This window comes from Dasypus novemcinctus, chromosome 28 (genome assembly GCF_030445035.2).
Source record: "Dasypus novemcinctus isolate mDasNov1 chromosome 28, mDasNov1.1.hap2, whole genome shotgun sequence".
NCBI lineage: Eukaryota > Metazoa > Chordata > Mammalia > Cingulata > Dasypodidae > Dasypus > Dasypus novemcinctus.
Window position 1 is genome coordinate 29,403,569 of NC_080700.1, and position 27,501 is coordinate 29,431,069.

Here is a 27,501-nt window from a genome sequence, read left to right on the forward strand (position 1 = left end):
CTCAGGCGACCCCGAGCCAAGCGCCCCCCGCCGGCTGCGGATCGGGAAAGAACCGGCGGCCCCGGGCGGAGAGGCGGGCCCCGTCCGCGCACCTGGCGGCCGACGGTGTCCCCGCGCCCCGGCCTCCCCACCGCCCACCCAAGCCCAGCGCCTCCCCCGGACCCTCGCCGGCTCCCCGCCGCCCGGCGCCAGAGGCGGGGAGCGGGGGAGGGGCGGCGCGGGGCGGCGGCGCGGCCTGGCGGGCGCCCGTGCGGGACGCGCAGCAGCACCTAGCGGAGGGGCCGGGCGCCGCCGGCGGGCGCGTGCGCGTGCGCGCTGAGGAGGGCGGCGGGGCGGGCGCGCGCGCGCGGGGGGGACGCGGCCGGCGGCGGCGGCGCGCGCGCGCGGGCGTGAGGGAGCCGCTCGCCGCCACTCCCCGGGGCCGGAGGGGCGGGGAGGCTGGCAGAGGGCAGCGGGGAGCGGCGCGGGCCGGCGAGCAGTCGGCGCGCCGGCGCGCGGGAGAAGAAAGGCGGAGGCGGCGCGGGCTGAGGCGCAGGAGCGCCGGCCCGAGCGACGGGCACACGCGCGCGCGCGCCGGCTCCCGTCCGCCCCGGTGCAGCCCCGGCGCGGCTGGCGCGAGGCCCCGCGAGCAGGAAAAGGCTCGGAGCCGGCCGCCCGCGCCGCCCCGCAGCCGGCTTCGGCGCCCGGCCGCCTCTGCCTGCTTTTCGGGGCGGCCCTCGGCGCCCCCGCCCCGGCGCTGCGGGCCGGGCCCCACCCCCTCCGGCGCTGAGGCGGCGGCGGCCTCGGAGCGGAGCTGAGGCGGCTCGGCGGCGCGCCGCGAGGATGTCGGCGGGCGGCCGCGAGGAGGAGCGGCGGAAGCTGGCCGACATCATCAACCACTGGAACGCCAACCGGCTGGACCTGTTCGAGATCAGCCAGCCCACCGAGGTGAGCCGCGCGCGCCCCCCGCCCGGCCCCGCGGTCGCCCCCCGCCCCCTCCGCCGTCACCTCCCGCCCCGACGCCCCGCCGGGGCCCTCGTGGCCGGCGGCTCCCCCTCGCGGGCGCCCCGCGCACTCGAGCCGCGCGCCCCGGCGCCGCCCCGCCGGGGAAGGACACCTGTGGGCCCGCCCCTCCGCGCCCCACGCCCCCTGGGGCTCCCGGGCCCGCGTGCGCCCCCGCGCGCCCCCCTCCCCGCACCCTCGGGGCCCCCCTCCCCGGCGCGGCCGTGGAAGGGCCATCGCGCGCCTGGCCCTCCGGCCCCAGCAAGTTTCGCGAGCGCTCGACGAGGCATCTGGGGGCACCTCCGCTCTCAGATCCCGGGTCCCGCCGAGATGACCCCCCCAAACCTGGTGCGGGAGGACCCGGCAGGTCCTTTTGTTAAACAGGGCTTTGAATCGGGCTGCGCTGTGGCTTAAAGAAAAAAAAATAAAAAATAAAAAAGGCAGTTTGACTCAGCGTCCAGTCCTCTCCCTTTTCCTATCCCGGGAAGTCACACCTGATCGGAAATGTTGACTCCCAACTGCATGGTGTCTCTGCACCGTCGCTAAAATACATCTTTGTCACTCTCAGAGGGCAGGCGACTGGCCGGGGTGTGGGTTAGCCAACTGCGCGTGTAAAGTAAATATCAAAAGTTGTTCCAGTTGTGCGGGTTTACTGAGAGCACGAGCTCGTCCTCTGAACTTCAATGAAAAATAACATTTTTTTTTTTTCCACCCTTCCTTCTCTTTTGTCGAATGCAGGCTGGAGGGAAAATAGCCCCTCCCCCTTCAAGCTTCTTGGCAGGTCCCAGTGTCCACGCTGTGACAGGCAGAGTGTGGGGAGGGTGGGGTGGGTCGTGTGTCCTGGGGTTCCTGACAGCCTGAAGGGTGGTGGCCAATCCTGTGCCTGCTCCCTGAGAAAAGAAGGAAATTAACACTAGCTCTTGGCCTAGGACGATGGTATTTGTTTATAACCACGCTGCGAATGTGTTCTGAACAGTTAATTTTTAAAAGTTTGAGTCCCAGTCCATTCGAATAGGAAGAGACCGAGCGAGAAGGAGAGACTAGTGTTGAGACATCAGGGGAAAGACCCTGTAAATCGTTTTGTAACATTAAACGTTTGGAATTGGATTTAATTCTTAAGTTTTAATTATTGCACAAACTTGTAAGTGCATGCAATACACTTGACACCGGATTTATGCCCTTTTGGCAAAGTATTTTAATAGCATCTATTTTCGATTTGTGGTAATAAGTAACTCCAAGTTAATATTACATGCTGAAATATCGGTTTCGGAGGTTTGAAAAAGAATCGCCAGGCACCAAAAATTGTTTGGCAAAATTGAACATTCTGATGAACTGTAATCCTTTTTTGTATCGTTAAATTCCAGTTTATATCTTTGAGTTGATTTGACGTTTGCATTTTGGATTTGCTGGTTTTCCTTTGGTGGGAAGGATTCCTTCTGTTTTCACTTATACCTGTGACCACACTTTATATGGTAGAGCCATTCCTCTTAATCCTTAGTTGAAGCTAATGTAAATTATTAGGTTCAGGTTGCCATTTTGAATACTAATAAGATGTTAAATTACTCCTGATTCACAGTTCATCTTCTCTAGTGACTATGGGTTAGGTTCTAGTCAGCAAGTTAATACTACATAGTTAAGTGTTCATTCATAGACTTGTTAGCACATTTTTTGAAAGGTGACATGCAGTAATTTAGCTTTCAAGGTTATGTTTTCTTTCAGAATGAGCTCATTTTTTTTTAACTCGAGAAAAATTGGGTGTAAAATATTATCTTGGTACAGAATTGTTTTGCTTTTCTGTTTGAATGGATCTGTTTATGATTGTTTTGGGAGGATTTCTCACCTTTGAGAAAGGGGATCTTTTTTCAGTTTATAATAAGGAATTCAGTTTACTCTTGGTATTTTAAATTGTATGTTGTCATTAAAAAAAATCCCAAATCAGAAAGATATTATAGTTAATTGATTAAATTTGTTTTTTAGCACTCAGTAAGCAAATTATCTTGTCATTTGGAGAACTACTTTTTTCATAGTTATTTGCAGGTGCAAAGTTGCTGCAATATGTATTGAAGAAAAGCAAGAGAGTTAGAGGATTTTTTGTGGGGGATGGTTATTTCATTTACTGGTTTTTCCTCCTCACTTGTACCTGAATCTTTTAACTTTTAGAAATGACTTTCCTGTATTATATTAGAAAATCTTTCATAATGAAATGAATTGGTTTAAAAAATACCTACATTATCTTTCTTAGCTTTTTTATTTTCTTGTGGCCATCATACTTTCTATTTTGTTTTCTTCTTAGAAGTTAAGCTTTACATCTAATGTACTGTATCTTCTATTATGAAGTAGGTAAACCTTATAATTACATAATATTAACTATGTGATGTTAATATGCCGATATATGAAGGTAAAAAGCAACTTCTGATTTGTCAGTGGAGATGGAGTAGGAAGTCTTTAGGTGAAGTCATAATTGCATAACTTCCTGTAGCTAAATCTGTATTCCAGACTAATGCTTAGGTTGTAACTATTCTTTATCATAGAATTTGACTATATTTGAAACTGTTTTGAAAACAAAAGCAACAGTTGTATTTATAAATGCTAACGATCTCCTTATGTGGTGACTAATATGTATAATGACCTAGGTAGTTGCCAAAGATGTGACAAGACAGGTATCTGTGTTTTTTTTTTCTTGATAAGTTGAACCTCAGTGGTTAATTATAACTGATTTATTTTTTTAAGAAGGTACTGGGGATTGAACCCAGGATCCCGTACATGGGAAGCAGGCGCTCAACCACCGAGCTATATACATTCACTCCCCAGTGAGAGTTCATTTTTTTTGTTTATTTTTAGGTGGTATTGAGGATTGAACCCAGGGCCTTGGGAAGCAGGTGCTCAACCACTTGAGCTACATCTGCTCCCCTGTAACTGTTTTTTTAACATTTACTTTATTTCCTGTAATAACTGTTCAAGTTTTATGTTTGTGTGTGAGTGTGTGCTTGTGAATCCCTGGTTTAGCTCTTATCTCACATTGGTTGGTTTTTTTTTTTTTCTTTTTTATTAAAGTTGTGGGTTTACAGAATAATCATGTATAACATACTGGATTCCCATCTACCACCCTATTATTAGCATCTTGCATTGGTGTGGTAACAATTGTAACAATTGATCAGAACACTTTTTAATAATTGTACTGTTAACTATAGTCCATGGTTTAATTTATGATTCGCTAACATTTCCTCTTTTAACCACATTCAGATATATATTTCGGTGGTGTTAATTACATTCACAGTGTTGTGCTACTGTCACCACTGTCCATTACCAGAACACTTCCATTGTTTCACATAGAAACTCTGTGTTTTTATCAGTGAGGTCATACAATAGTTGCCCTCTGGTGTCTGGCTTTTTTCACTCAGTATTATGTCTTCAGATTCATCCATGTCATTGCATGTATCAGAATTTAATTCCTTTTTTATAGTTGAATAATATTCCATGGTGTGTATGCACCCTATTTTGGTTAGTTTTTAAAAATTAAAACTTCATTTGCTATCCTCCTGCCCATGAAGAGTTAATTTATGCAATTTATAGACTGAATGGAATGTCAAATTTGAGTTTATTAAGGGGAACCAGAAACAGGGGTAAATTAAGAAAAATGTAACTGGGTTTTTATGAAATTATCAAATTTTGATTGTGACTAAATTAGTAGTGGAATAGCAGCAGAAGTGGTTCTTTCAATATATATGTTTAAAAGTATGCATCACAGAAGGTCAGAATATGGTCCCAAATTGGTGAGATAATTAAGAAAAAAGGTTTAGTGTTGTCATTAAGGATGTAACTGAGAATTGTATTGTGTACAGTATTATTACTAGGTGTTGGCCATTACTCTGGTGGCTAGGGTAATTTGTTTATAAATAGTTTTATCAGACTTTTGTGGTATAATGTCAGAAAATGATAGTAAATAGTATAGCGTTTGTTTTTAGAATATAGATCTTTTTTCTTTTATTATAAATAAAAAGGATATTTAAGTAGTATTTATTGAACATGAAACCGAGTCCTTAATTGAAAATTATTTTCAGATTAGGTAGAGTCTGTTGTTCTTTGTTCAGAAGTTTGCCATTTTTATAAGTTTCCTGGCTGATAGGATTTATTTATTCACCTTTAAGAAGACCTGAAACTGGGGGATCTTGAATGCTGAGGACAGGGATCAAAATTGATTTGTTTGACCTAAATTAATAAGTTAGATTCTAAGCATTACACAGAATCCCACAGAACCTTTAACTAGTTCTGGGCATGTCTCAGCCTGTTGACTAATACCTGACATGCTGGCAGTGCCTGAAAATCCACTGATGGGCTTCCAGTCGGTGTCCGCACACGTATGAGTTGACAGCAGGGGCGAGCATTCTGTCCAAGGTGCATCATATTTATTCATGAACAGAAGCAATTCCAGTAGTAATAGCTGGGCTGAGGCAAAGGGGTGGGTTGGAGGAGGCTGGTTCGCATATCTCAAGTCATCTGTTGAGGTTTTTTTTCCTAGCAACACTAACACATAGAACTTCACATAGAATCATTTTGGCATAGGTGAATGACCAAAGTAGTAGTATAACTTAATTTAGGAAAATGAATGTACTTTAGATGAAGGAGAGCATGCATAGAGATGGTTCATATATAAAGCAGGAAAATATTTTCCCAATACAAGTTGATTAGAAGATTTAAGGATAGTTCAAAGTTTCATACTTGTAAGTTAACAAGCGTATGTCATGAATGAAATTATTTAAAGGAACTGAAATTGCATAGTTTACTATGTCTGGAAGATAGCCAAAATTTTTCTGCTTTTACTCAAAAGAAATTTAATTTTAAAGAAAATGAAAATGTATGGTTTATAGAAAAGTAAGGAATTTGAACTGGGGTTACACTCTTTGCATTGTCATGTTTTTAGGTTGAATACAACACAACTTGCCTTGCTAGAATTTCTAAATGTTTTCACTACCTTAGAGTTGGTGACCATATGTCTCCTTTAACTCTTAAGGTATGAACAGGATGGACTTGCTTACACTGCTTCGGGCTTGTTTCATTTCTGCAGCTTTAAACTTACTTAAGTCTCCTAGTGCCCAATTGGCCTAGGTAGACAAGACAAACCATTTTCATAAACTATTCAGGTATTTTCTTTGTGTTTTTAGAAGGGGTAGGATGGAAGCCAACTGAAAGAGGACATAATCACTATTGAGTCTACCTCTGCCACCACCTGTAATAAAAAGTGTGACAGGTTGTTTCCAAATTAGGAAGTTGTTCCTAGCCTTTTAAAACTCCACATGAAAGTTTTTATGATTTTCAAGGTAGAAGAGAGTTTGACCCTCAGAGCTAAAAATCCTTGGGAGAAAAAGCTCATTTGCCTGCTGTTCTTGGGGTTTTTGTAGTTAAAACAGTTGGTCTGTTTTATTCAGTATTGTAGCTCATAGTTGGCTGTGTTGCTTCATGTCAGACATGTTCCCTTAAAGGAAAATCAGGTGATTTTTGCTCTTTGCAAATTCTTTTTAAGAATGTACTTTCTCTTTCCCTTCTTTGCTTGTAATGGTTTTCAATTTTTTTCCCACTTATTATGCTTTCTACTCCTTGATTTTTATAGAACCAACAACGATTCTAGCTTATAATAACTTTTTGTGCCACTGTCATCAACTTTTTGTAATGAGACTGGAGATGGCCAGTTTTTTCCCCCTTTGAATCTAGTTAGATACATTTAGTAGAGAAAATGAAATGGGAGCAACGGTATAATCATTGCAGGTACAATAATATATTTAGAAACCATTGTGTTTTTAAAATTCATAACGTCTTTTTTTATGAACATGCTTACTATAAAATCCATAGATTGGGAAGACATCTTTCAAGTTATTTTTTAAATGGATATCGATACTATTATTTGAATTCATTTTTGCGAATATGACAGCCTCTTATCTAGGACTGCTTGTACAATATACCATGATTTTATGTGAGCTTTTTAATGAGTTCTTAAATTACATTAGGATTAAAATTCTATTTTTCACATTAATTTTTTTGGGGGGGATTAGAAAAAACTTGGTGATTATTTTAAAGAGACATTGGTAATAAAACTTAAAAAAGAATCAGTTATACAAAGGCTTCTAGTTTGAGCTTAAACACTTTATTTAGATTTCTGCTGATAATTATCCCTTGGGAGAGTCTTTTAAATACTTTTCATGATATGTCACATTAAAGTCCGTTTGTCTGTGTTATACTTTGAATGGATCTTTTGTCCATGCATGGTTTTGTACCATCATGCATTATTGTTTGGAAAATTTTGGTTCAGTGTTATGCAGATCTTCCAGATTCCTTTAAACAGTATCAGAATATCACATTGGTTAATATCACCACTGATTTCATCAGAAAAATCTTAGGTATTGGGAACCTCTCAGGCTCACTGGCTGATACAGATTCTCACATTTTTCCTTCAAAGGTCAAATTTTATTATTGGCAGCAAACATTGTCAGTTATTTTCCTTGACGGGATAGGCTTGCTTCATTAATTTTTGAAAAAATGTCCCTCAGATATAGAAGCCCAAAGAGCCATAGTTTGTCAGTCATTCTTTGAAGTAATAATGATGTTCTATGAAAAAAAGAGGCTATTTCAGTTCCCAGCTGAGACAATCATGCAGGTGTTTTTTCTTGAGATAACCAAAAAAAGTTTAGGTGTACTTCTCATTTTGGCACATGGAATATTGAACAAACACATATTCAAGTGTCAAGATTCAATAAAATTAATCATTTTTTTCTGCTTCATCAAAGGCCTTTTTAAGCGAAACTGGCCTTAAATTTTTTTTTTTTTTAAGCATGAATGCTTGGCCCGTGAGTGCAAGACTGCTAGTGCATTTGGTGCCACTGTCTAGGTTTGTGCTAAGGGGTTATCCATCATTACTTTTCACTATCAGTGCGAATGCTAACACTATAAAAAAGGCTAATAAAGTCTAAGTATTACTATGAAAATAGTTTTAACTTCACCGATGACCTGCAGGGATCTCAGGGAACCCTAGGAATTGTGGTGCATAATTTTTGAACTGCTGCCTTAGAATATTAGTGGTGGGTTTTAAAAGTTTTGGTTTAGGCTATTTTTTTTTTTTTTAGGTATTGGGGGTCAGAGATTGAACCAGGAGCTAGTTTGTAGGAAGCTGCTGCTCTACTATTGAGTTACATTAGCTTCCCTGAGTTGATTTTTTTGTTTGTTTCTGTTTTTTCTGGAAGCACTGGGAACCAAACCAAGGACTTCCCGTGTGGGAGGCGAAAGCTCCACTCCTTGAGCCACATTCACTCTCTGGGCTGTCTTTTTAAAAAGTGCATTCTAAGGTAGATTTGAAAGTCTGTAATCTCCAACTAGAGTTACAACATATTAAAAAAATGTAACATTTAAAATAAGAGAACAGGACTCAGGAGAGTAGATTCAATATATATTTATTATTCTATATATTATATTTGTAAATACCTTATTTTAAGTTTTAGTTACCAGTGATAAAATGAAAACATTTACATTTTTGTTATTGAAGAATATTGGCCACAACCTAATTAAGTGGTGGCCATGAAGCTTTGTTACTATAATTCTTTCAGAATATGACCTAGGCCATTCCTCCTCGTAGACTTTTTCTCATTCAGAGAACAGTAGAGTCTACTGTATTCCAAATAATGTGGTAGGTTGTTGTGTTGTTTAGTGTGGGCTTATTATGTCTTCTGGCACTTGCCTGTCCTTTCAATCTTCGCCTCCCAAATATAAACTCTGAATTATGCCAAAACATTGGCTATGTAAGGATGTCTTTTTTCTTAACTCTTTCTGGTTATATTCTCCCCTGGCTTTAGTATATTTCCTGAGAGAGAGAGAGACAGACAGATACACGTAAACACAGGTAATATTTATATTTTAAAATCCATGTAATTTTAAAACTTCAAAATAATGTGAATATGATACTACTTTTTAAAATGTATAAGATACATACACAATATTAGAGTATTGATTTATATTTAAGATTAGCAGCACTTAGATTAATTATTTCTATTTGTTTTGCAACAACTGTATTGTCTTGTTAGTTCATGGCTGGGTGTAAGTTCATTTTGAATTTTCAGTTGACCATTTCCTTTTTATAGATAACATTACTACATTGTTTTGATGATACACTATTTTTAACCACTTAGTGAAATGTGTTTATTAGTAAACATTTTGTTCTAAATTATTCAGGGTGATAAGGACAGTAGAGACAAGACATCATAATTGCTGAATATGTGAATTAGTAAAGATCCTTTTGCAGATCAGCTGAGCAGCTGCTTACTCAAAGGGAGGAGCCTGCAGGAGTACCATGGACAGTGTTTTACCCCATTCAGTGTTTAGAACCTGGAATATTAAAAAATGTGTTTTTAATTCAGTTTTGGCAAAGAGTTCATGGCATAGTTAATGTGTTCTTATGACAAACTTGATGATTTGAGTTTTTAAAAAAATATTTTTTAGTACCTTCATAAAATTGTTATTTTGAGAATATCAAAGATAGCAAAATTAAAACTAGTAAATCTGAAAAATCATTAAAAACATTTTTTATGTTATTTTATGGTTGATTTTAAAAGTATATTCTTGAAAATGTTGTTAGACATGTAGGAGTCAGTACATTTGACTTCATCATAGTAAGATTATACGTTTAAAAATATTTGCTGGGAGCTGCTGTAGCTCAAGTGGTTGAGCACCGGCATATCACATAAGAGGTCCTAGGATCAATTCCCAGCCCCTGTACCTTTAAAAAAAAAACCTGCTTTTTCTATTGTAAGAGTAATATGCTTATTTTTGAATATTCGGAAAGTACTGATAAGCAGGGAAAAAAAGATTACTCATAGATCTAAGGAAATTCATTATTGCCTTCTAGGCTTTTTTATTTTTTATTTTTTTACCATGATTTTATCTTTATTTTTGGGAAAAAACCACATATGAGTGTGTGTGTTTAGTTGTATCTGGGTACTAATTGTTTGCAGCTTTTAGCCAATACTGAATCAGTATTTCTTAACCAGTCATGTGTGCCAGGAATCCAATTTTGAAAAGTTCCCTAGGTTATTCTGATTACTATTAATTATACTACTAAAAACCTGACATTAGGGTATGTGTTCTATGTGTATTATCTTGTACTTCTCATGGCAATTCTATGAGATGGAAACTTTTGGTTTTCCCACTTTTGGATGAAGAAACCAAATCACAAGGAAATTAAATAACTTGCTCAGTGGTATACAACTAGTAAACTGTGGCATAATGATTTGAATCCAGGTAGTCTGACTCTTCTTTGAACTATTATGCTTGAAGAATCCAAAAATTGAAGATCGTTGCAATGAAAGCAGTGTTTGGAAGTTTTATAGGAAAGTAATTTATAAATAGAAAAATCTAGAGCTTAGTTTTTAGAAAGAACCATAGGTATGATATAATGAAAATACCTATTCAGTTTTATTTAGATGGTGTACTTTCATGTGCATCTCATACATAACGTGCGTGCACACACACACGAGTATATTTATGTTCATGTTTACTTTTTAAAGGCTTGTTGTAATTATATCTTTGAGACAGGTGCTTCTGTGTTTTGTAGCCAGAATGATGCATGTTGTTTTTTATTTTCTAACTATGCAGACTGTAGTGTTACCATGTATCTTACTTACATAATAACCAAAATTTGAGTATGAATTAAGGGTGTGAGGGAATCTTAATAGCTTCACTCATCCGCTTTCTTATGCCCAGAGGGAAAACTGGGCAAGGAAGACCTTGGAAGGCAGGGTTCTCCTCCTGATGTATTTAGACTCTTTTCTCATGGCATTGCCTATCATTTTGAGTTTGATAGTGAGATCCTTGTGTCTGTCACCACATCATTTCATTTAGTCCCCTTCCCTCTCTTAATATGCTTCCTCTCAGTGCAATTCTCCTTGGCTTTGCTATGGGTGTTGCTCCAGACTTTTCCTGGCCTGTGCTTAATTTACACAAACACTGTGAACTTCTGTGCGTGTAGAATTCTATGACTCTTGATTCTCATCACTGCTAGGGCTCAGTTGATTTAATTTCATAAAGTTTCATGTACATATTAACTAGCTGTTTTTCCCCAGGTAACCATTTGAATCTTATCAGAATCACAGAATCCTCCAGAGATAACACCTTGATCATTACCAACACTTCCTTAATACCTATTGCGCAAATATTACCAACCTAGAAAGCGGAATTTCATACATAGCAGCAGGTTTAGGGAACAGCTAATGGAGCTTTTTAGAACATACCACTTCTCTAAAGATGAGAGCCCTTGTTTTCCTTGTAAGAAACAGTAAACCTCAGTGCATAGCCCTAGGGGAAGTTTATAGATGGGAAAATAAGTATACTTTTATGAATCAAGTACTTTCTGTGAATACAGGTATTGGCTAAAAGGGGGCATTCACTGGGATGCAGAGACTGGTTGCAGGCAGAAAGTTTATTGGGAAGCTCTCCCAACAGAGGGGGTCTGAAGAATAGACTCCACCTCCCCAGCCGGCATGGTGGGGTCTGAAGAGATATTTTAGCCCTGCGTGGAAAAGGGGGAATTGGAGTTTTTACAGAACATTCATAGGCGGAGAAATGAGTCAGTGGGAGGGGGTCGAGGGTCTGGGTGTGTTACAGGGGCCATTAGGAAGCCCTAGAGGTGAAAATTTTCTCTTGTATGGTTATAGGGTAGTGGGTTAGGGAGTTGTGTTTTTGCAATGCTAGAGGAGCAGATGTTGCTTTGTTCTGCAGGGAGTGAAGGTCTCTGTCTCTCTTTACTCCTGTTTCCACGTGGTTTCTTTGTTCAACCTTTGGGGAAGTGCCCTGCTTTCAGACACATAGGCTTAAGGGGTGGGAGGGACTTGTCTTTCCTCAATGCAGGTCAGGGGGAACTGAGTCAAAGATTGTGAATTATTGCAAACCTAGTGAGAGGGAACCTCTAACATTCCTGTTTATGTATATGTATGTTGGGGGACCTGGGTATTGGGGTGTATGGTACTGGGCAGGATGGAAGGGTGAGGGGATTTGGGGTGTCGGCTGGATCTGGTTACCTCCTGCTATCAAGGGGCAGAGAAAATTTCCCTTCCATCCTGCCCAGTGGGCTGTGGTTTCAGGTCCCGTAGGGGTTGATATTGTCACTCACGCAGCAGAAAGATGCCGTTTATGTATTTCTGGGTTGTTACTGTACGATTTGGTGTATGAATTGGGAGAGGAGCTATAAGAGACAGGGGCTAAAAAGAAAAGCAGCAATGTTATCAGTAAGGGTGTTATTATAGGTGTAAGGGTTGATTTTAAGGGTGAAGAAAAATAAGAGAAAAATGAGAATAGCCATGTTTGAGTTCTATAGATATTATCTCAGGCTCCTTCCTGCTGCTGAGGGTTGGAGCGGGTTTCGTTGAGTTTGCGGTGATGTTTTAAGGGTTAATGGCTGGTATTGAATTTCATGCTTAGGAGGAGGCTCACGTGATTCTGGGTGATGTTTTGGACTGTTGTTTGAATGAACTGCTATAACTTGGAGAATATATGGTCTTGCTTGTATTAGTGGGGTGAATATGGGAAGTAACTGAGATTCAGGACTAAGATAATGAGAAAAACCATCAGACATAGGGTCAGTAGTTAGATTATTAATATAACTTATTCAAAGGGCCATATCCTGTGAGGTTTGAGTGACATTAAAAATTAGTTAAGGTATAAGAAGAATTTACATAGGCATACATAGAGTTTTAGCAGGAATAGGAGACTTCAGATTATTAACTGTGGTTTCATAACGATGTTTGGGTGACTCTTGTTTTTCATGGATTTAAGATTCTCATCCACTAAGGCTGTATAGTATGGCAAAAATGACTTTATTTTTCTCTGTTTGTACAGTTTGAGGCATAGGCCACAACAAATTATTATTTTCATTTGGGCTGTAGGGTGGCTGCCTTTTTATATAGGGTACTTAACATTTTTAGGCAGCAAACAAACAGTAGTTGGCTGGTTACAGGAGTTTCGTTGCAGTGTTTGTAGTAGTGAAAGCATACCTTGTTCCTTCTGAGAGCAGGAGGGGACTGATGTTCAGTTGTTGAGCCAGCAGGATGAATATTTGTGGGTGATGTCCATGAGCTGTTGGCAAGCAACAGGCAGCTGGAAGTGCTGCTACAGGGTTCAGTAGTTACAAAGTCATTTTTCTTGTGGAACCACTCTGCTACTTCTCAGGTTTCAATGATATGACTCTGGATCTTCTAGAGGGTATTTGCTTTAACAGTCTCGAGATGGGTGTTAGAGGAGTTAGCAGGGATATGATAGACAGTTACCTTTTGCTGCTGGCAGGCGTTTCAGATGTTTTTTCACAGATTTCTTTTTCACAGAAGGTGGTTTACAACAGATTTTGTTCTTGTCTTGTTTTTCGTATCTGCAATTCACCTCTGGATAGGGACGGCAGTTCTCTGGGTGACCAGACGTTAATGGGCCAAGCCTGTTCCTGCAAAAGGGCATGGCATGCTGCACACAGTCGCTTATTTTTAAAAATTAATTAATATTAAGGGGACATATTGTAATATTGTTCCTTTTACAATTGTGATTACAACCCAAAGGGTATTTGTTTAGAATGTTGCCTCTGCCACAAACTTTACTTAAAGCTGATGTTGGTGCTAGCTACATTTCATTTACAAGATAAGTTAGAATTTACCCCCTTACTGCTTAAGTTCTGCCAGTGCCCTTTCTGCCTTTTTTTTTTTTTTTTTTAAAAGCAGCCTGCTGGAGGTTCTTTTCTCTCTGTCTACAACTTTTCTAGGTTAACACAATGGTTTTAATATTTGAGCTAAATGAGAGGTGAAGGGTTTTCAGTATTTTAACAATATTATAAGCTCTGTTAATATGAGAAAACATTGTATTTTATCAGTTATAGCAGAAGGTAATAGTTTTTATTTTATTTAACTAAACATTTAAGAATTTGACAAAGCAGCTTAGATTTAATAGCTTGTCCCAATTGTTTGCCCATTTTAGGTTTTAAGATAAGATACTGTTGTTTCTGATACTTCTTTTAATTCTGTAAAAAGAATTATTGGTTAACATGATGTTGTTGATGTAACGAAATAGGGTTATAACTACAGGTTTTTTACGCAGTCATATATTTGTCACCAGGCCAGGATAGACAGATTGGGTTATGCACACAGCCTTGGGAAAGCACTGCAAAATCCACCTTTGTCTTTTTCACATGAGGGTGAAGGTAGGCTGTCTTGATTTGCTTAAGGAGATACTAGAAAAAGCTTTAGCAAGTTTGAAAATAAAGTGATAGGGACATAACTGGATATTAATTTTTGTAATAAACTAACAATATTTAGGGTTGCTGCATACAGCAGTGGTGTTACTTTAATTTATGATAGCTTACTGTTATATATCACCTTATGGTAGCTTTCAATGTGAATTGGACAAGTATGAGTTAAAGCATCTGTTCTGTGGCAGCTTTCGGTGTAAATCAGACAAGTATGAGTTAAAGCATTTGCTTTTTGATTTCCAAGCAGAGAGGTTGTTTTTGTTATACATACCATTTTTTAAAATAACTAAAACCATGATTAACAACATTATATTTTTATCTGATATGATGCTGGAACATTGTTACATTATCAGAAATTTTAATACCTTTTAAGTATTCATATGAACTTTTTACTCATACAACTTTAACAGAGGGTTAAAGAATTCCTTTTAACTTTATAGCCCTTTTTAAACACTTTTAATTCAAATTATAACATATTAAATGAACTCAACTATTTTATTACTTCACTTTTTAAGGTGAAAGAATAAATCTTTTGCACTCATTTGAAATAAAAGATACTTTTCAGGATTTGATTTTGAGAAAGCAAGTTTGAACATTATGTTTCTTTAAAAGTGATAAGACTTGTTTTTCTTAAACAGCCAAAGACATGATATGGTTAAAGTATAAGAAGCTGTTTTGATAAAAGAGACTTTCATACACTGATTAGTCAGGAGAAAAACTTTGTAAACTTTTGCTAAAATAGACCAATGATTTAAGAAATTTCATTACTTTAACAGAAAAAGAACAAGATTTTAACTTTGCATTAGTATATTATTTGATACTATAACTTTGAAAACTTTATAGATCCATTAATCTTATTCAACTTTAACCAAAAAATTCCTATTCTGCACACCTTGCACTTTCTGTGCTCATTTAGGTTTTGTCCCACATTTTATTCTTTCTTAATAGCCAGTCTTTATCTTAGGGCAAAATTACTTTCTTTTTCCTTAATACAAAGAAAATAACACATTCTGTAAACCTTCCATATTTAACTTACCAAACTGACTTTGGAAACTGTTACAAAGCAAACTTCTTATAGCATACAATTACCATTCAAATCAAATAAACTTGTTAGAGTAATGATTTTATTAGACACACTAATAGAAACATAAAGCTCACCAATTTGTCTTATAATCTCTACTCTTTTGGTATGTCTGTTTTAAAGTTTTTTATTTCATATTTCTGATTGTACTACTTTTAAGGTTTTTCTGGAATCAGTGTTGTCTGTATTATGCAAGCTTGTTCTTGGAGATATTTAATTGGTAATCAGCAACCAGTTAGGAATATTTGAGCAGTATAAATGTAGTTAAGCTTTAATTTAGCAGTTTAGACAGATATTTAACACATTTATTTTTGGTTATTACTTTTTAGGATTACACGTAGACATATTTAAAGTTTAGGCGTAAGCTAAAGCTTACTTGTAAGAGGTGAGGACTTGTAGGTTTAATACTGTGTAGGACATCAAGAGGGACAGGATATTGGGGTTTGAATGGGATGTGGGTAGGATTTTTGAGTTGAACTGTAACTGGTTTGTGATGAGCAGCATTTGTAGGAATTTTAGTATTTTAGATTTCAGGCTTGACAAGTTTAATGGGAAAAGGGGGAACAGAGGAGAGAGTGAGCGTGTAAACAGGTGGCTTTTTAGTGGGTAGAGTGAAAGAGCAATTGTGAAACTATTTATTAACTGTCACTATTGAGATTGAGGAGTGAGTTAAGGGTTTAGGAACTTTGGGAAGAGCAGAGTAAGTGGTTTTTGCATTAATAAGAAATGAAATTGGCTTACCTGCCACCATCAGAGTTACCAGAGATTCTGCTTTGGAGATGGACGTTGAGACCTGCATGGTTTCTGGGCACCTTTAATCATCTTTTGCCAGTTTCTGAAGGTCTGCGAGGTTGAAGCCAGGAGCTGGGTCTGACTAGATAACTGATGTCCTTTTGCCTGGAGAGGCCTGGGACAGTCGCACTTCCAGTGGATTTCTTGCTTGCACAGTGGGCAAGACCTTGGAGGAGGTTGTGGGTTTGGGCACTGCTTGGCTCAGTGCCCAGACTTTTTGCCTTTGAGGCATGGCCTTGGTGGGTTTTTTGTACTTGCCTGGAGTAGAGGATCTGCTGGGAACTCTGCTCTGGAGGGTGGAGGATTTACAGCTAGGTTTTCTCGGGGGGACTGCCGTGGCTCTGAGAGGGTGTTGGCAGTGTTTTGTTGGTTTAGGGTATTTTGCAAGTGTTTGGGCTGTAAACCAAATATGTTCTTTTTTTTCTGGAATAGACAGGTGGAAGAATGATATAGAGGTTTTCAGAGAAAGATCCTAACCAGTTCTATCTGGCTTCAATCTAGAGCTTGAGAGGAATGTATACTCTGACTATTCCTTTAGCTCCTGAAGGGGTGAGAGAGGAGCTGGCGTCTGTGTGGAGTCTGGGGCCTGCATGCTGACAGAGGTGGGGGGCTGCAGTGCAGAGGGAGGGGGAGGTAGTCTCTCCAGGCACCTATGAGGATGGGAGAAGGGAAGGGGTAGAAGACAGCATTGATGAAGTGGGGGAGGAAGAAGGGGTGGAGGGTGGGTTCAGAGATAACACTGGAGGATTATTGGAGGAGGTACAGGGGCGTAGGGATCAAAGTTGAAGTTTTCAGTTTTAGGGGGTGGAAGTGATGAGGAAGATTTCTGAGGAGGTTTCTGGTGTAAAAGAAGAATTTGGTAGGAAGAACAGGATTGACGGAGGGAAGAAAGGGAAAGAAAGGCCTGAACGTAAGGGATCTCTGACCAGCTGCCGTTGCACTGGATAAAGTTCTCTAAGTCTTGGAGAACTTATTGAAAGTGCCCTTTTCTGACTACTGATTTTCATTGTCCAGTTTGTATTGAGGCCACACAGAGGTCGATTAGAAAATGAGATTTTGGGAAACGGACTTTGGCCCAGTGGTTAGGGTGTCCGTCTACCATATGGGAGGTCCGCGGTTCAAACCCCGGGCCTCCTTGACCCGTGTGGAGCTGGCCATGCGCAGTGCTGATGCGCGCAAGGAGTGCCGTGCCACGCAAGGGTGTCCCCCGCGTGGGGGAGCCCCACGCGCAAGGAGTGCGCCCGTGAGGAGAGCCGCCCAGCGTGAAAAGAAAGAGCAGCCTGCCCAGGAATGGCACCGCCCACACTTCCCATGCCGCTGACGACAACAGAAGCGGACAAAGAAATAAGACGCAGCAAATAGACACCAAGAACAGACAACCGGGGGAGGGGGAGGAATTAAATAAATAAATAAATCTTCTTTAAAAAAAAAAGAAAATGAGATTTTTAGATCTGATGTCTCCTTCCAGGTACAGAGTTTTAAGGTTATGGAGGAGACAGCCCAGAGGCATGGTTTTTTGTGGGGAGCCGAACTTGAATTCCCCATTTTAGGTAGCTGGGGGGAGACTAAGGATCTTTAGAACAGGGGAGATTCTGAGTGAGACAGGCATTGCCAAATCAGTCAGATATCTCCAAAGAAACGGGAAACTGCTCTTGGAATCAGATGTCTCTGGAGGCAAGGGGTTTCTTCCCATGAGGATGCAGGCCTCCCACCCACTGTGGCCCTTGCGTCCTAGCGCTAGGATTTTTCCCATGGGTTGTCCTGGACAACAGAAAAGGAGAGAGAGAGAGAGAGAGAGAAATCCTTAACTCACCCAGCCAAGATTCGATGTCCAGTGTTGGATGGGCATTTGGCTGCGGCAGAGGGGAGAGTCCTCACCAGTCAGGTCAGTCTCAACATGGCCCTAGTCCCAGGTTTTTGACACCAAATGTTGGAGACACTCACTGGGACACAGAGATTGATTATAGGCAGAAAGTTTATTGGGAAGCTCTCCTAATGGAGGGGATCTGAAGAATAGACTTTAGCTCTCCTGCTGGCATGGCTGGTGTGTGAGGACAGACTTCAGCCCACTTCTGGGAAGGGGGAATTTGAATTTATACAATACATTCCTAGGTGGGGAAATGATAGTCAGTGGAGGAGGTTGAGGGTCCGAGTGAGGTGCAGGAGCCAATAGGAAGCCCTAGAGGTGCAAATTTTCCCTTGTATGGTTAGAAGGTAGTGGGTTAGGGAGTTACATGTTCTTGCAATGCTAGAGGAGCAGGTGTTTTGATCTGCAGGGAGTGAAGGTCTGTATCTTCCTTTACTCCTGTTTCCCCATGGTTTCTTTGTTCAACCTTTGAGGGAGTGCTGTGCTTCCAGACATCTAGGCTTAAAGGGGGAGGGTAGCTTGTCTTTCCTCAATGCATGTCAGGGGAAACTGAGTCAAAACTTGTGAGTTATTGGAAACCTAGTGAGAGAGAATCTTTAACAACAGGCATATCTTGTTTTATTTCACTTTGCTTTACTGGTTTCTTATAAATTGAAGGTGTGTGGCAACCCTGCATTGAGCAAGTCTATTGGAGCCATTTTTCCAACAGCATGTGCTCATTTCTTGTCTCTGTGTCATAATTATTCTGCACAATATTTCAGACTTTTTCACTATTATATCATTAATGGCCATCTTGATCAGTGATCTTTGATGTTACTGTTGTAATTGTTTTGAGGAGCCCTGAGCTCCACCCATATTAGATGCCAGACTTAACTGATACATGTTGTATATGTTTTGACTATTACATTGACCTGCCAATCCCTGTCGGTCACTCTCCCTTCCTCTTCTGGGATTTTGCTATTCCTGAGACCCAACAATATTAAAATTAAGCAAATTACAGAGCAAATGTAGTTCCAAGTGTTTGAGCGCCTGCTTGCCACATACAAGGACCTCATAAAAACAAAAACACAACAAACAAGGGAAACAAAATGAAAAAACCAACTTGGGGGAGCTGATGTAGCTCAGTGCTTGAGTGCCAGCTTCCCACATACAAGGTCTGGGGTTCAATTCCTGACCCTGGTACCTCAAAAAAAAAAAAAGGCCAATTAATAACCCTACAGCGGCTTTGTGTAGTCAAAAGTGTTCAAATATATGGAGGAGTCTCATGTCTCTCACTTTAAAGCAGAAGCTAGAAACAACTAAGCTTAGTGAGGAAGGAGAACTGGAAACCAAGATAGGCTGAAAGCTAGGCTCCCTGTGCAATGCAAACAAATAATATGAAAGTGGAAGAACCGTATTGCTGATATGGAGAAAGTGTGAGTGGTTTTGATAGAAGATCAAACCAGCAGCATTTTCTTAAGCAAAAACCTAATCCAGAGCAAGTCCCAACTCTCCTTCAATTCTGTGGAGGCTGAGAGAGGTGAGGAATCTGCAGAAGAAATGTTTGAAGCTAGCAGAGGGTGGTTTGTCAATTTTAAAGAAAGAAGCCATCGCCATAACATAAACATACAAGGTAAGCAGCAAGTTATCTAGAAGGTCTAGCTAAGATAATTGATGAAGGTGGCAATGTGAAACAACAGATTTCCAATGCAAACAAAGCAGCCTTCCTTTGGAAAAAGGTGCTGTCTAGGAGTTTGGTAGCTAGAGAGAAGTCATTTTCTGGCTTCAAAGCTTCAAAGGACAAGCTGACTCTCTTGTTAGAGGCTAATGTAGCTCCTATCTTTCAGTTGATGTCATTGCTCATTTACCATTCTGAAAATCCTAGGGCCCTTTAAGAATTATGTAAATTTACTCTGCCTGTGCTCTGTAAATGGAAAAACAAAGCCTGGTTGACAGCATATCTGTTCACAACATGTTCTACTGAAAATTTTAAGCCTGCTGTTGAGACTTATTGCCCAGAAAAAAAAGATTCCATTCAAAATATGACTGTTCATTGACGATGTGCCTGGTCACCCAAGAGTGTGGATGAAGATGTGAAATGAGATGAATGACGTTTTCATGCCTCTTAACACGATATCCATTCTGCAGCCCACTGATCAAGGAATTGTTCTGACTTTCAAGCCTTGTTATTTAAGACATATATTTTGTAAGGCTATAGCTGCCATAGATGGCGATTCCTCTGGGAAAAGTAAACTGAAAACGTTCTGGAAAGGATTCACAATTCTAGATACCAGTAAAAACATTCGTGATTCATAGAAGGAGATCAAAATATCAACATTAACAGGAGTTTGGAAGAAGTTGATTCCAACCCTCATTGGTGACTTTGAAGGTGTTCAAGACTTCATTCGGTGAAGGAAACAGTAGCAGGAGAACTAAAATCAGAAGTGGAGCCTGAAGATGTGACTAAATGACTGCAATCTTCTGATAAAACTTGAATGGATGAGGAGTTGCCTCTTACGGGTGACCAAAGAAAGTGGTTTCTTCAGATAGAATCTGCTCCTGGTAAAAATCCTGTGATTATTTTTGAAAAGCAGCAACAGGGTTTGAGAGGACTGATTGCAATTTTGAAAGAAGTTCTATTGTGGGTAAAATGCTGTCAAACAGCATCGCGTGCTACAGAAAAAACTTTCACAAAAGGAAGAGTCAGTCTGTGGCATGCTTCATTGTTGACTTACTTTGAGAAATGGCCTCAGCCACCCCACCCTTCAGCAGCCATCACCCTTATTGGTCAGCAGTCTTCAACATCAAGACAGGATCCTCGTTGCTGAAGGCTCAGATGATGGTTAGCGTTTTAAAACAATAAAGTGTTTTTAAATTAAGGTATGTATGTTGTTTTGTTAGACATAATGCTGTTGAACATTTAATAGATTGCAGTATAGTATAAACAACTTTTATATGCACTGGGAAGCCAAAAAATTCATGTTATTGCAATATTTACTTTATTCTGGTGGTCTGGAGCCTAATCTGCAATATCTCTGAGGAATGTGTTTGGTTATAAGATATATATGCTAGCATACCCAATTTTGTGATGAGAGGAGCAAACTAAGTGACCTCATTATTGTATTAAAATGTAATTTAATTTTTAAAAGTTTTTTTTTTTTTTTTACCAAGTGGCACCAGATGCTACTTGTTTGCATTTTGCACAGCTCCTAAGCAACTGAAAGTGACAGGTCCTGATGTTGCAGATACTACAGAGTTCATGGATGCTTTGGGGATTTTTACGTTTTATTAGTACAATGGAATTTTATCTTTAGTTTATAATTACAAATGTATGTGATTGGTATCACCAGGTTGATACTTGAGAAGCAATGCAAATTTTTACATTAAATATAATATTAATTATTGATTGTGTCTTTGAATTTCTGCCCACGAGTAAAAATTTTGGAAATAGGTGTGCACCTGTGTCATGGGTTGAGTGGCTTGAGAAGTTGCTTTTGTTGCTTACTTGTTTTTTTATAGTTAGGCCTGTTAAAACTATGAACATTTAAACATTTCTCAGGGGTTGTGGGGATTTATGTCAGGGTAATGCAGTGTTCATTCATTCAAACTACTATTATTTATTGATTGCCTGCTATGTGTTGGGCATTGTGTTAGGGTCTAGGGGCTTACAAAGATGAAAGAATGAAATAGTCTGAGGTTATCTCATGGAAGAAAGTGAAGCAGGCCTACCATAATGGACCTATTGGATGGTGAGAAGAGGAATGCTTGAGGTCTCTGTGATAGCCTACAGCCTTGACTCTGCAGTCCTGCCTGAGGTTGACTCCTTGCCCATCCTCTTGTAAATGTTTGTTCTGTCTCCATCTCCATGTTTGTTCCTTTGGTGATCTGCCATTTACCAGCCACTAGTAAGTACTGAGTGTGCAAAATTTAATTAACACATAGTCCTTTCCTCATAGTTCCCATTTGAGTATAAAAGATAGATTGAGAAAAATATTAAGTGATGTCAGGGTAATTGTTTACTTTGTTTGGAAAGAGGATCAGGGACATCTTTTCGGACTGTTGAGACGAGTCTTTAGATAAGTAATTTAATAAGTGGGTAAGGGAGAGGGCATTCCTGGCAGAGAAAGCATTTGTTCAGTCAATGACTAAGGATTTATTTAGTACCTATTGTATGTTGGGCACTGCGTTAGGCACTGGCGATGCAGAGATGAACAAGAGAAACACTTGCCACAGAATTTCCAGTTTGGTGGAGGATATGCACAAGTATACATGTATAATGTGTTTAAGTGCTTTCAAGAAGGAAGATAACATAGGTAGCATACCTTCCCTAGACTTGGGAAATAATTGAAATTTTTCAAACGGACTTCATTTTAGGAAAAATGTATATTTTGAATCCTTAAGAATTTGTAGGTGATGGCTAGACAAAGGAGGAAGGGTAAATAAATATTCCATCTGATTAAATCCATGTGTGCCTGTGAACATATAGGTATATTTTGTAACCTACAGATTATATTGTTGCTAATTATTCACTGCCTTCTCTGTATTAGCCAGAATGGGTGCTGATGCAAAGTGCCAGAAATCTGTTGGCTTTTATAAAGGGTATTTATTTGGGGTAGAAGCTTACAGACACAAGGCCCTAAAGAGTCCAACTCAAGGTACTATAAGAGATACTTTCTCACCCAAGTCAGTGCCACGTGCTGAAGCAAGACGGTTGCCAATCTCTGTGTGTGTTCAGCCTTCCTTTCTCTCAGCTACAGGCTGACATAGGACTTGTCTCTCTTCTGGGAGCCTCAAGATCAAAGTTCTCTCCTTTCCTGTCATGACAGAGTTTTCTCCTCTGGCATCTGTGGAGCTCTCTTTCTCTTTTCTTGTGTATCTTCTTTTGTATTTCTCCATTCATTTTACATTTCTGAGTCTTCCAGAGAGGGACATGATTATATACACAGTAGATGATTGATGAATGAGTATATTAAGAAATTAATGAATGTTGGGTCAGTAAGGACATATATGTGTATATTACACAAAAGCAGCAGGGTAAAGTAGAAGCCTTTTGTTTAAGCTTGCTGGGCTTGTATATGATTTCTTTAGAAATTTGGTGACTCAATGTATAGCAAAAACTTATTACATACATGTGTAGCTCATCGAAGATATTAATGACTAGTTAGTACATCTTAAGAAATAAAGATTTGTTGTGGGAATATGCTTATGCCATTCACTATGACTTCATGTAATTAGAGCCTTTCATGTTAACATTTCAGTATCTGGCAAACTTAAGGAGAAAAACCTATTGAAAACCAATGTAAGCTTTTTCAGGTAGGCAGTAACTGACCTATTTTTACTCAAAAGGAAGCTAAAAGACAAATATAATAGTAGATGATACAGAGAACCTGTATTTTACTAAGTTTATGTGGATTAGAAAAAAAATTAGTAGTGGTTTTTGAATGTAGCCAATGCTGTAAATTTGAAGGTTTCCTTTCTTCTTCCCCATTCCAATTATCCAGAGGTAACTACTTTTACGTTGTAGATTTATCTTTCCTGATTTTATTCTGCATACTCAAAAATGAGTGTATGTGTTTAAACTTTATTTTCCAAAAATGGGATCACTGATATATACTTTTTTCCAGCATATTATATTCAAGAATTTTTCCATGTCAGTACACATAATTCTCCTAGTTTTTAAGGTCTGTGTAATATTCCATGTGCTAGTCATTTCTTATTCATGGACACTTTGGCGATCTTCACAATATACTGTTTCAGTAATGCTGCTATGAACATTTTTGTACCCTTTATCTTTCTGTGCTTGTTTATTTCCGTAGAATAGATTCTTAGAGGAGGAATTTGAGTTACAAGGCTATAAATGTTGAAACTTTTCATACACTTTATCAAGTTTTTATTCTAAAAGTTTGTTCTAATTTTTATGTCCACTTTTGGGGACATGGCCCTTTACTAATACTGGATGTTATGAATTAAACTTTATTTCAATCTGACCGGCAAAAAGTAACATATCTTCGGCTATAGATAGGGTTGTCTTTGAGTTCTTTAAATGTTGACCAGTTTGGATGTTTTGCTTTATTTTTAAGTCCCTGATTTTCAATATGACTATAACAATACTATGTTAATTTTACTTAAAAGATTTCATTTATTTTTGCTTTGGGAAGATTCTCAAACTAGTAGGGGTATATATTTTCCTTTTTTTTTTGCAGTTGGTAAACTTAGACACAACAAAATCTTCCCCAGCACCAAAGCATGAGTTTTTTAAAAGTTCAAAAATAGGTCATGAATTTTACTTAAGAACCTTATGGATAGTTGTAAACAGTTAATTTACCTCATTACTTAAAACTTCCTTCTAATACATTTCATTTGTTGTAGTGATGTGATATATTTTGTTATTTCTTGGCTTAAATTATTTTCACAAATGTAGAAGTAACAGAAAATAATAGCTTAAAAAAAGATGTTTAGAATTTAAAAATGTTTTTGTTTTTTGGTATATCTTATAGATGTAATGGGGGGAGGGTCAGAGTATAATGCCTGGTAAATAAAATTTTCAGAGGAGTTACTCATTATAAAAATTATGATTGAATTTCACCAAATATTGTTCAACATAATCCATCAGTAGTAGACCTGCTTGGTTAAGAAATCAATAGGAATTGTTCCAATTTGGTTATTTAATTGATATGACTCTGTCACGTGTAATAGAAGAAAATAGTGAAGTATGTCCATAACTCTGCTTGCAATTTGTTTAATTTTAAAGATGAAAGTTAAATTTTAGAACTTTTATGTTAAATTTTAGAACTTTTACCCTAAGAGGAGTCAACCTCTGATTTCACCAAAATCGTTCTTGTCAAAGTCACCAATGACCTTTGTGCTGCCAAATCCAGTGATCATTCTTAATCTTCTGTTATTTGATGTGTCAGCAGATGACACTAACTTCATGAAATTCTTTCCTTGATTTCCAGGACTGGCGTTTTCTACTTTGCTAAATGGAGAAGAATTACCTCAGGGTTTATTTAGTTCTTAAACTTTTTCTCTTCTCTATACTTATTTCCTAGGTGAAATCTGTTATTGTTGTGGTTTTAAGTCAAAAGCTGCGCTGTTAAGTACAAAGAGATACCTTATTTGGAGACTCTTACAATATGTTGCCATTGTCATAACAGTGGCCCTTACTTTGAAAGACTAATAGGAACTGTACATATATTATTTTATAAAATCTGATTCAATCCATGTATTCTCCATTTATTACCTGAGCCTGTCCTGTTCGGTTGGCAAGATTTTTTTAATCCATTCAAGTTTGATTTAAAAGTAAATTCTAGATATTAAGCATTTTTTTTAGTTAAACAATGACTTTATTGTCTAAGTACATAGACATATTTATGCAACCAGGGCAGAGGCTGTCGATGATTTGTATTTCCAGTTAGTGTATTGTTATACACAGTTATTGAATACACAGTTAGTGTATTCCAGTTAGTGGTGGTGGTGATGGTGAGGGGAAACTCTCTTTGTCTTTTAATACCAAGCTAATTGGTGAATTTGACTCTCAATGAGGATCAGAAGCATGCTTTTCTTTTCTGTTCCTCTTAAGGTGGTTTCGAACAGCAACAGCTTTCTTAATTAGATGGTGGAGATCCTCAGGAAGATCAGGAGGAAGTCCTTGGACTTAGAATTCTCAAGATTTTATTGCCTGTCACAAAATGTTCTTGTGTAACACCATATGAGGCCCTTAGGATTACACCAATTTGTGAAGGAGTTAGGCCTTACTGGCCAGTTCATAGATTTCCCTCTTCATTTTGTCAGATATCAATCCCAGGTTAGGGATGCTACAGCAATAGGGCAGAACTCACTGGATCAGGCCCTTCCCAGGAGCATGCATATGGCCCATGATGGCTGATATTAAGAACGATTAAAAAAAGATCTGGAACCACATATTTTTATACAAACCAGTTACAAAGTTCAGAAGTGTTGCATATGCATTTGCTTTAAGATTCACTTTTTAATTTTGTAAACCACAGTAGAGAGACCTGGCACTTTTGCATTATTGTGTGTACTTTCTTTTGATTCAAGACAGTAAAAATTTTCTGGCATTCTTGTTCACTTGGTAATGTTTGTAGAAAGTTTCTCAGTGATAGCTAGTTTCTCAGATTACAAGTGACAAGGCAGAATTCTCTAAAGCATTAAAGTTCCTTAAACCTAAGGCTAAACAAACAAAAAGTAGAAATGTAACTTGGCCTACAGAGCTGCCCTATAGCAGTAAATCTAATTAATATTATTTTCTTCCTTCTCATTCTGCTCCAGCCACAGTGGTCTTGCTCTCTTTGTCAAACCAGGCCAGGCAGGCTTCTGCCAATGGGGTCTTTGCACTTGTTCTTCCTACTTAGAATGCTCTTTCCCTATAGTTAGGTCTTTATTCTAGTTTCCCCTCATTAGAGAAGTGGTTCTGAGGACCATATGCAAAATTGTACCTTCCCTTCTACTTTTATCCCCCATTTGTTTGAATCCATATGCTTGACTTAATTCTTCTTTATATTGTGTTTAACAACTTGTCATATTATGTATTTATTGATTTATTGTGTGCTTCCACCCACTAGACTGTAAGTTTTGTGAGAGCAGAGAAACTGTTTCGTTCATTATACTTTCTCCATTGTCTAGAGCTAGGGTAATAGTGTTTTGTTTTGTGTTTTTTAAAAAATTATCTGGAAATAAATGTGTTTGTACCTTAGGCTTACTGTCTATCTGAGTATCCTTTGGCTTCTAAATAATAATTTCCATTTATTTAAAAAAATATTTTAGGTTGTTACTTTGATATTACTGAATGTTTAAAACTTTTTATATGATTTAAAATAATTAGTGTGAAATGAATTTTTTTCTTTGAACTGATTCGACCACAGCTTCTGGGGTCTGACCTGTAATGGAGTTTTAGATTTTTATCCTTCCCTTAAGGATACTTTCCCCCTTCCCCTTCCTTTCCTTTAGAATTATTACTGGAAAAATGTTGAAAACATTTGTGCTAAATAACTATGATTGTTTCCTAGTGGGCTCACAGTTCTACTGCAGCCTAAATCCTTAGAGTTCTTTTTTTGTGGAGTAGTGCTATGCCTCCTTAGCTTGAGTTTATTAATATCAATCATGGTCACATCTGTTTTGATGACACATGTCTAACAGTGATATAGGCACTACAACCAGTTTGTTAATTTGATTTAGTTCCCAGATCAACAAGGATGTGTAGTTATCTACATTTCCTTCAGTTGAATAAGTCCCAGAAAGTTTAAGGAGTAACGGAAGGGCTTCTCTGCGTTTTCTTCTCCCTTTCTGCTTCTCTACTAACCTGAAGCTGGTAGCTATAGTACGTTTATTTTAATGGCTCTAGTGTGTTCCATTGTGTTTATAAATCATGGTTTATTTCTTATACTTTTATCAGAGATGAGCAGTTTGTTTATACATTTTTACTGTTAAAAATGTGGATTTAATGAACACTCTTGTCTATATTTCCTTGTGTACCTAGCGAAAATTTTTAGGATGGATACCTAGAAGTGGAATTTCTTTGTC

General features: G+C 39.1%; 1 protein-coding gene across 8 annotated transcripts in view; it reads left to right on the forward strand.

The window, feature by feature from the left end:
• Nucleotides 1–744: 744 nt before the first annotated feature.
• Nucleotides 745–27,501, forward strand: part of AFDN (afadin, adherens junction formation factor) — a 164,495-nt gene continuing 137,738 nt past the window's right edge. For 2 of the 8 annotated variants that reach the window (XM_058289754.2, XM_058289755.2), the window contains exon 1: nucleotides 757–927. In XM_058289754.2, coding sequence (XP_058145737.1) covers nucleotides 823–927 — 105 coding nt within the window. In that variant the 5' untranslated portion in view covers nucleotides 757–822. Of the gene's footprint in view, nucleotides 928–27,501 lie in introns of all 8 variants that reach the window. The other 6 variants (XM_058289756.2, XM_058289753.2, XM_058289748.2 and 3 more) reach the window with 5 other exon arrangements.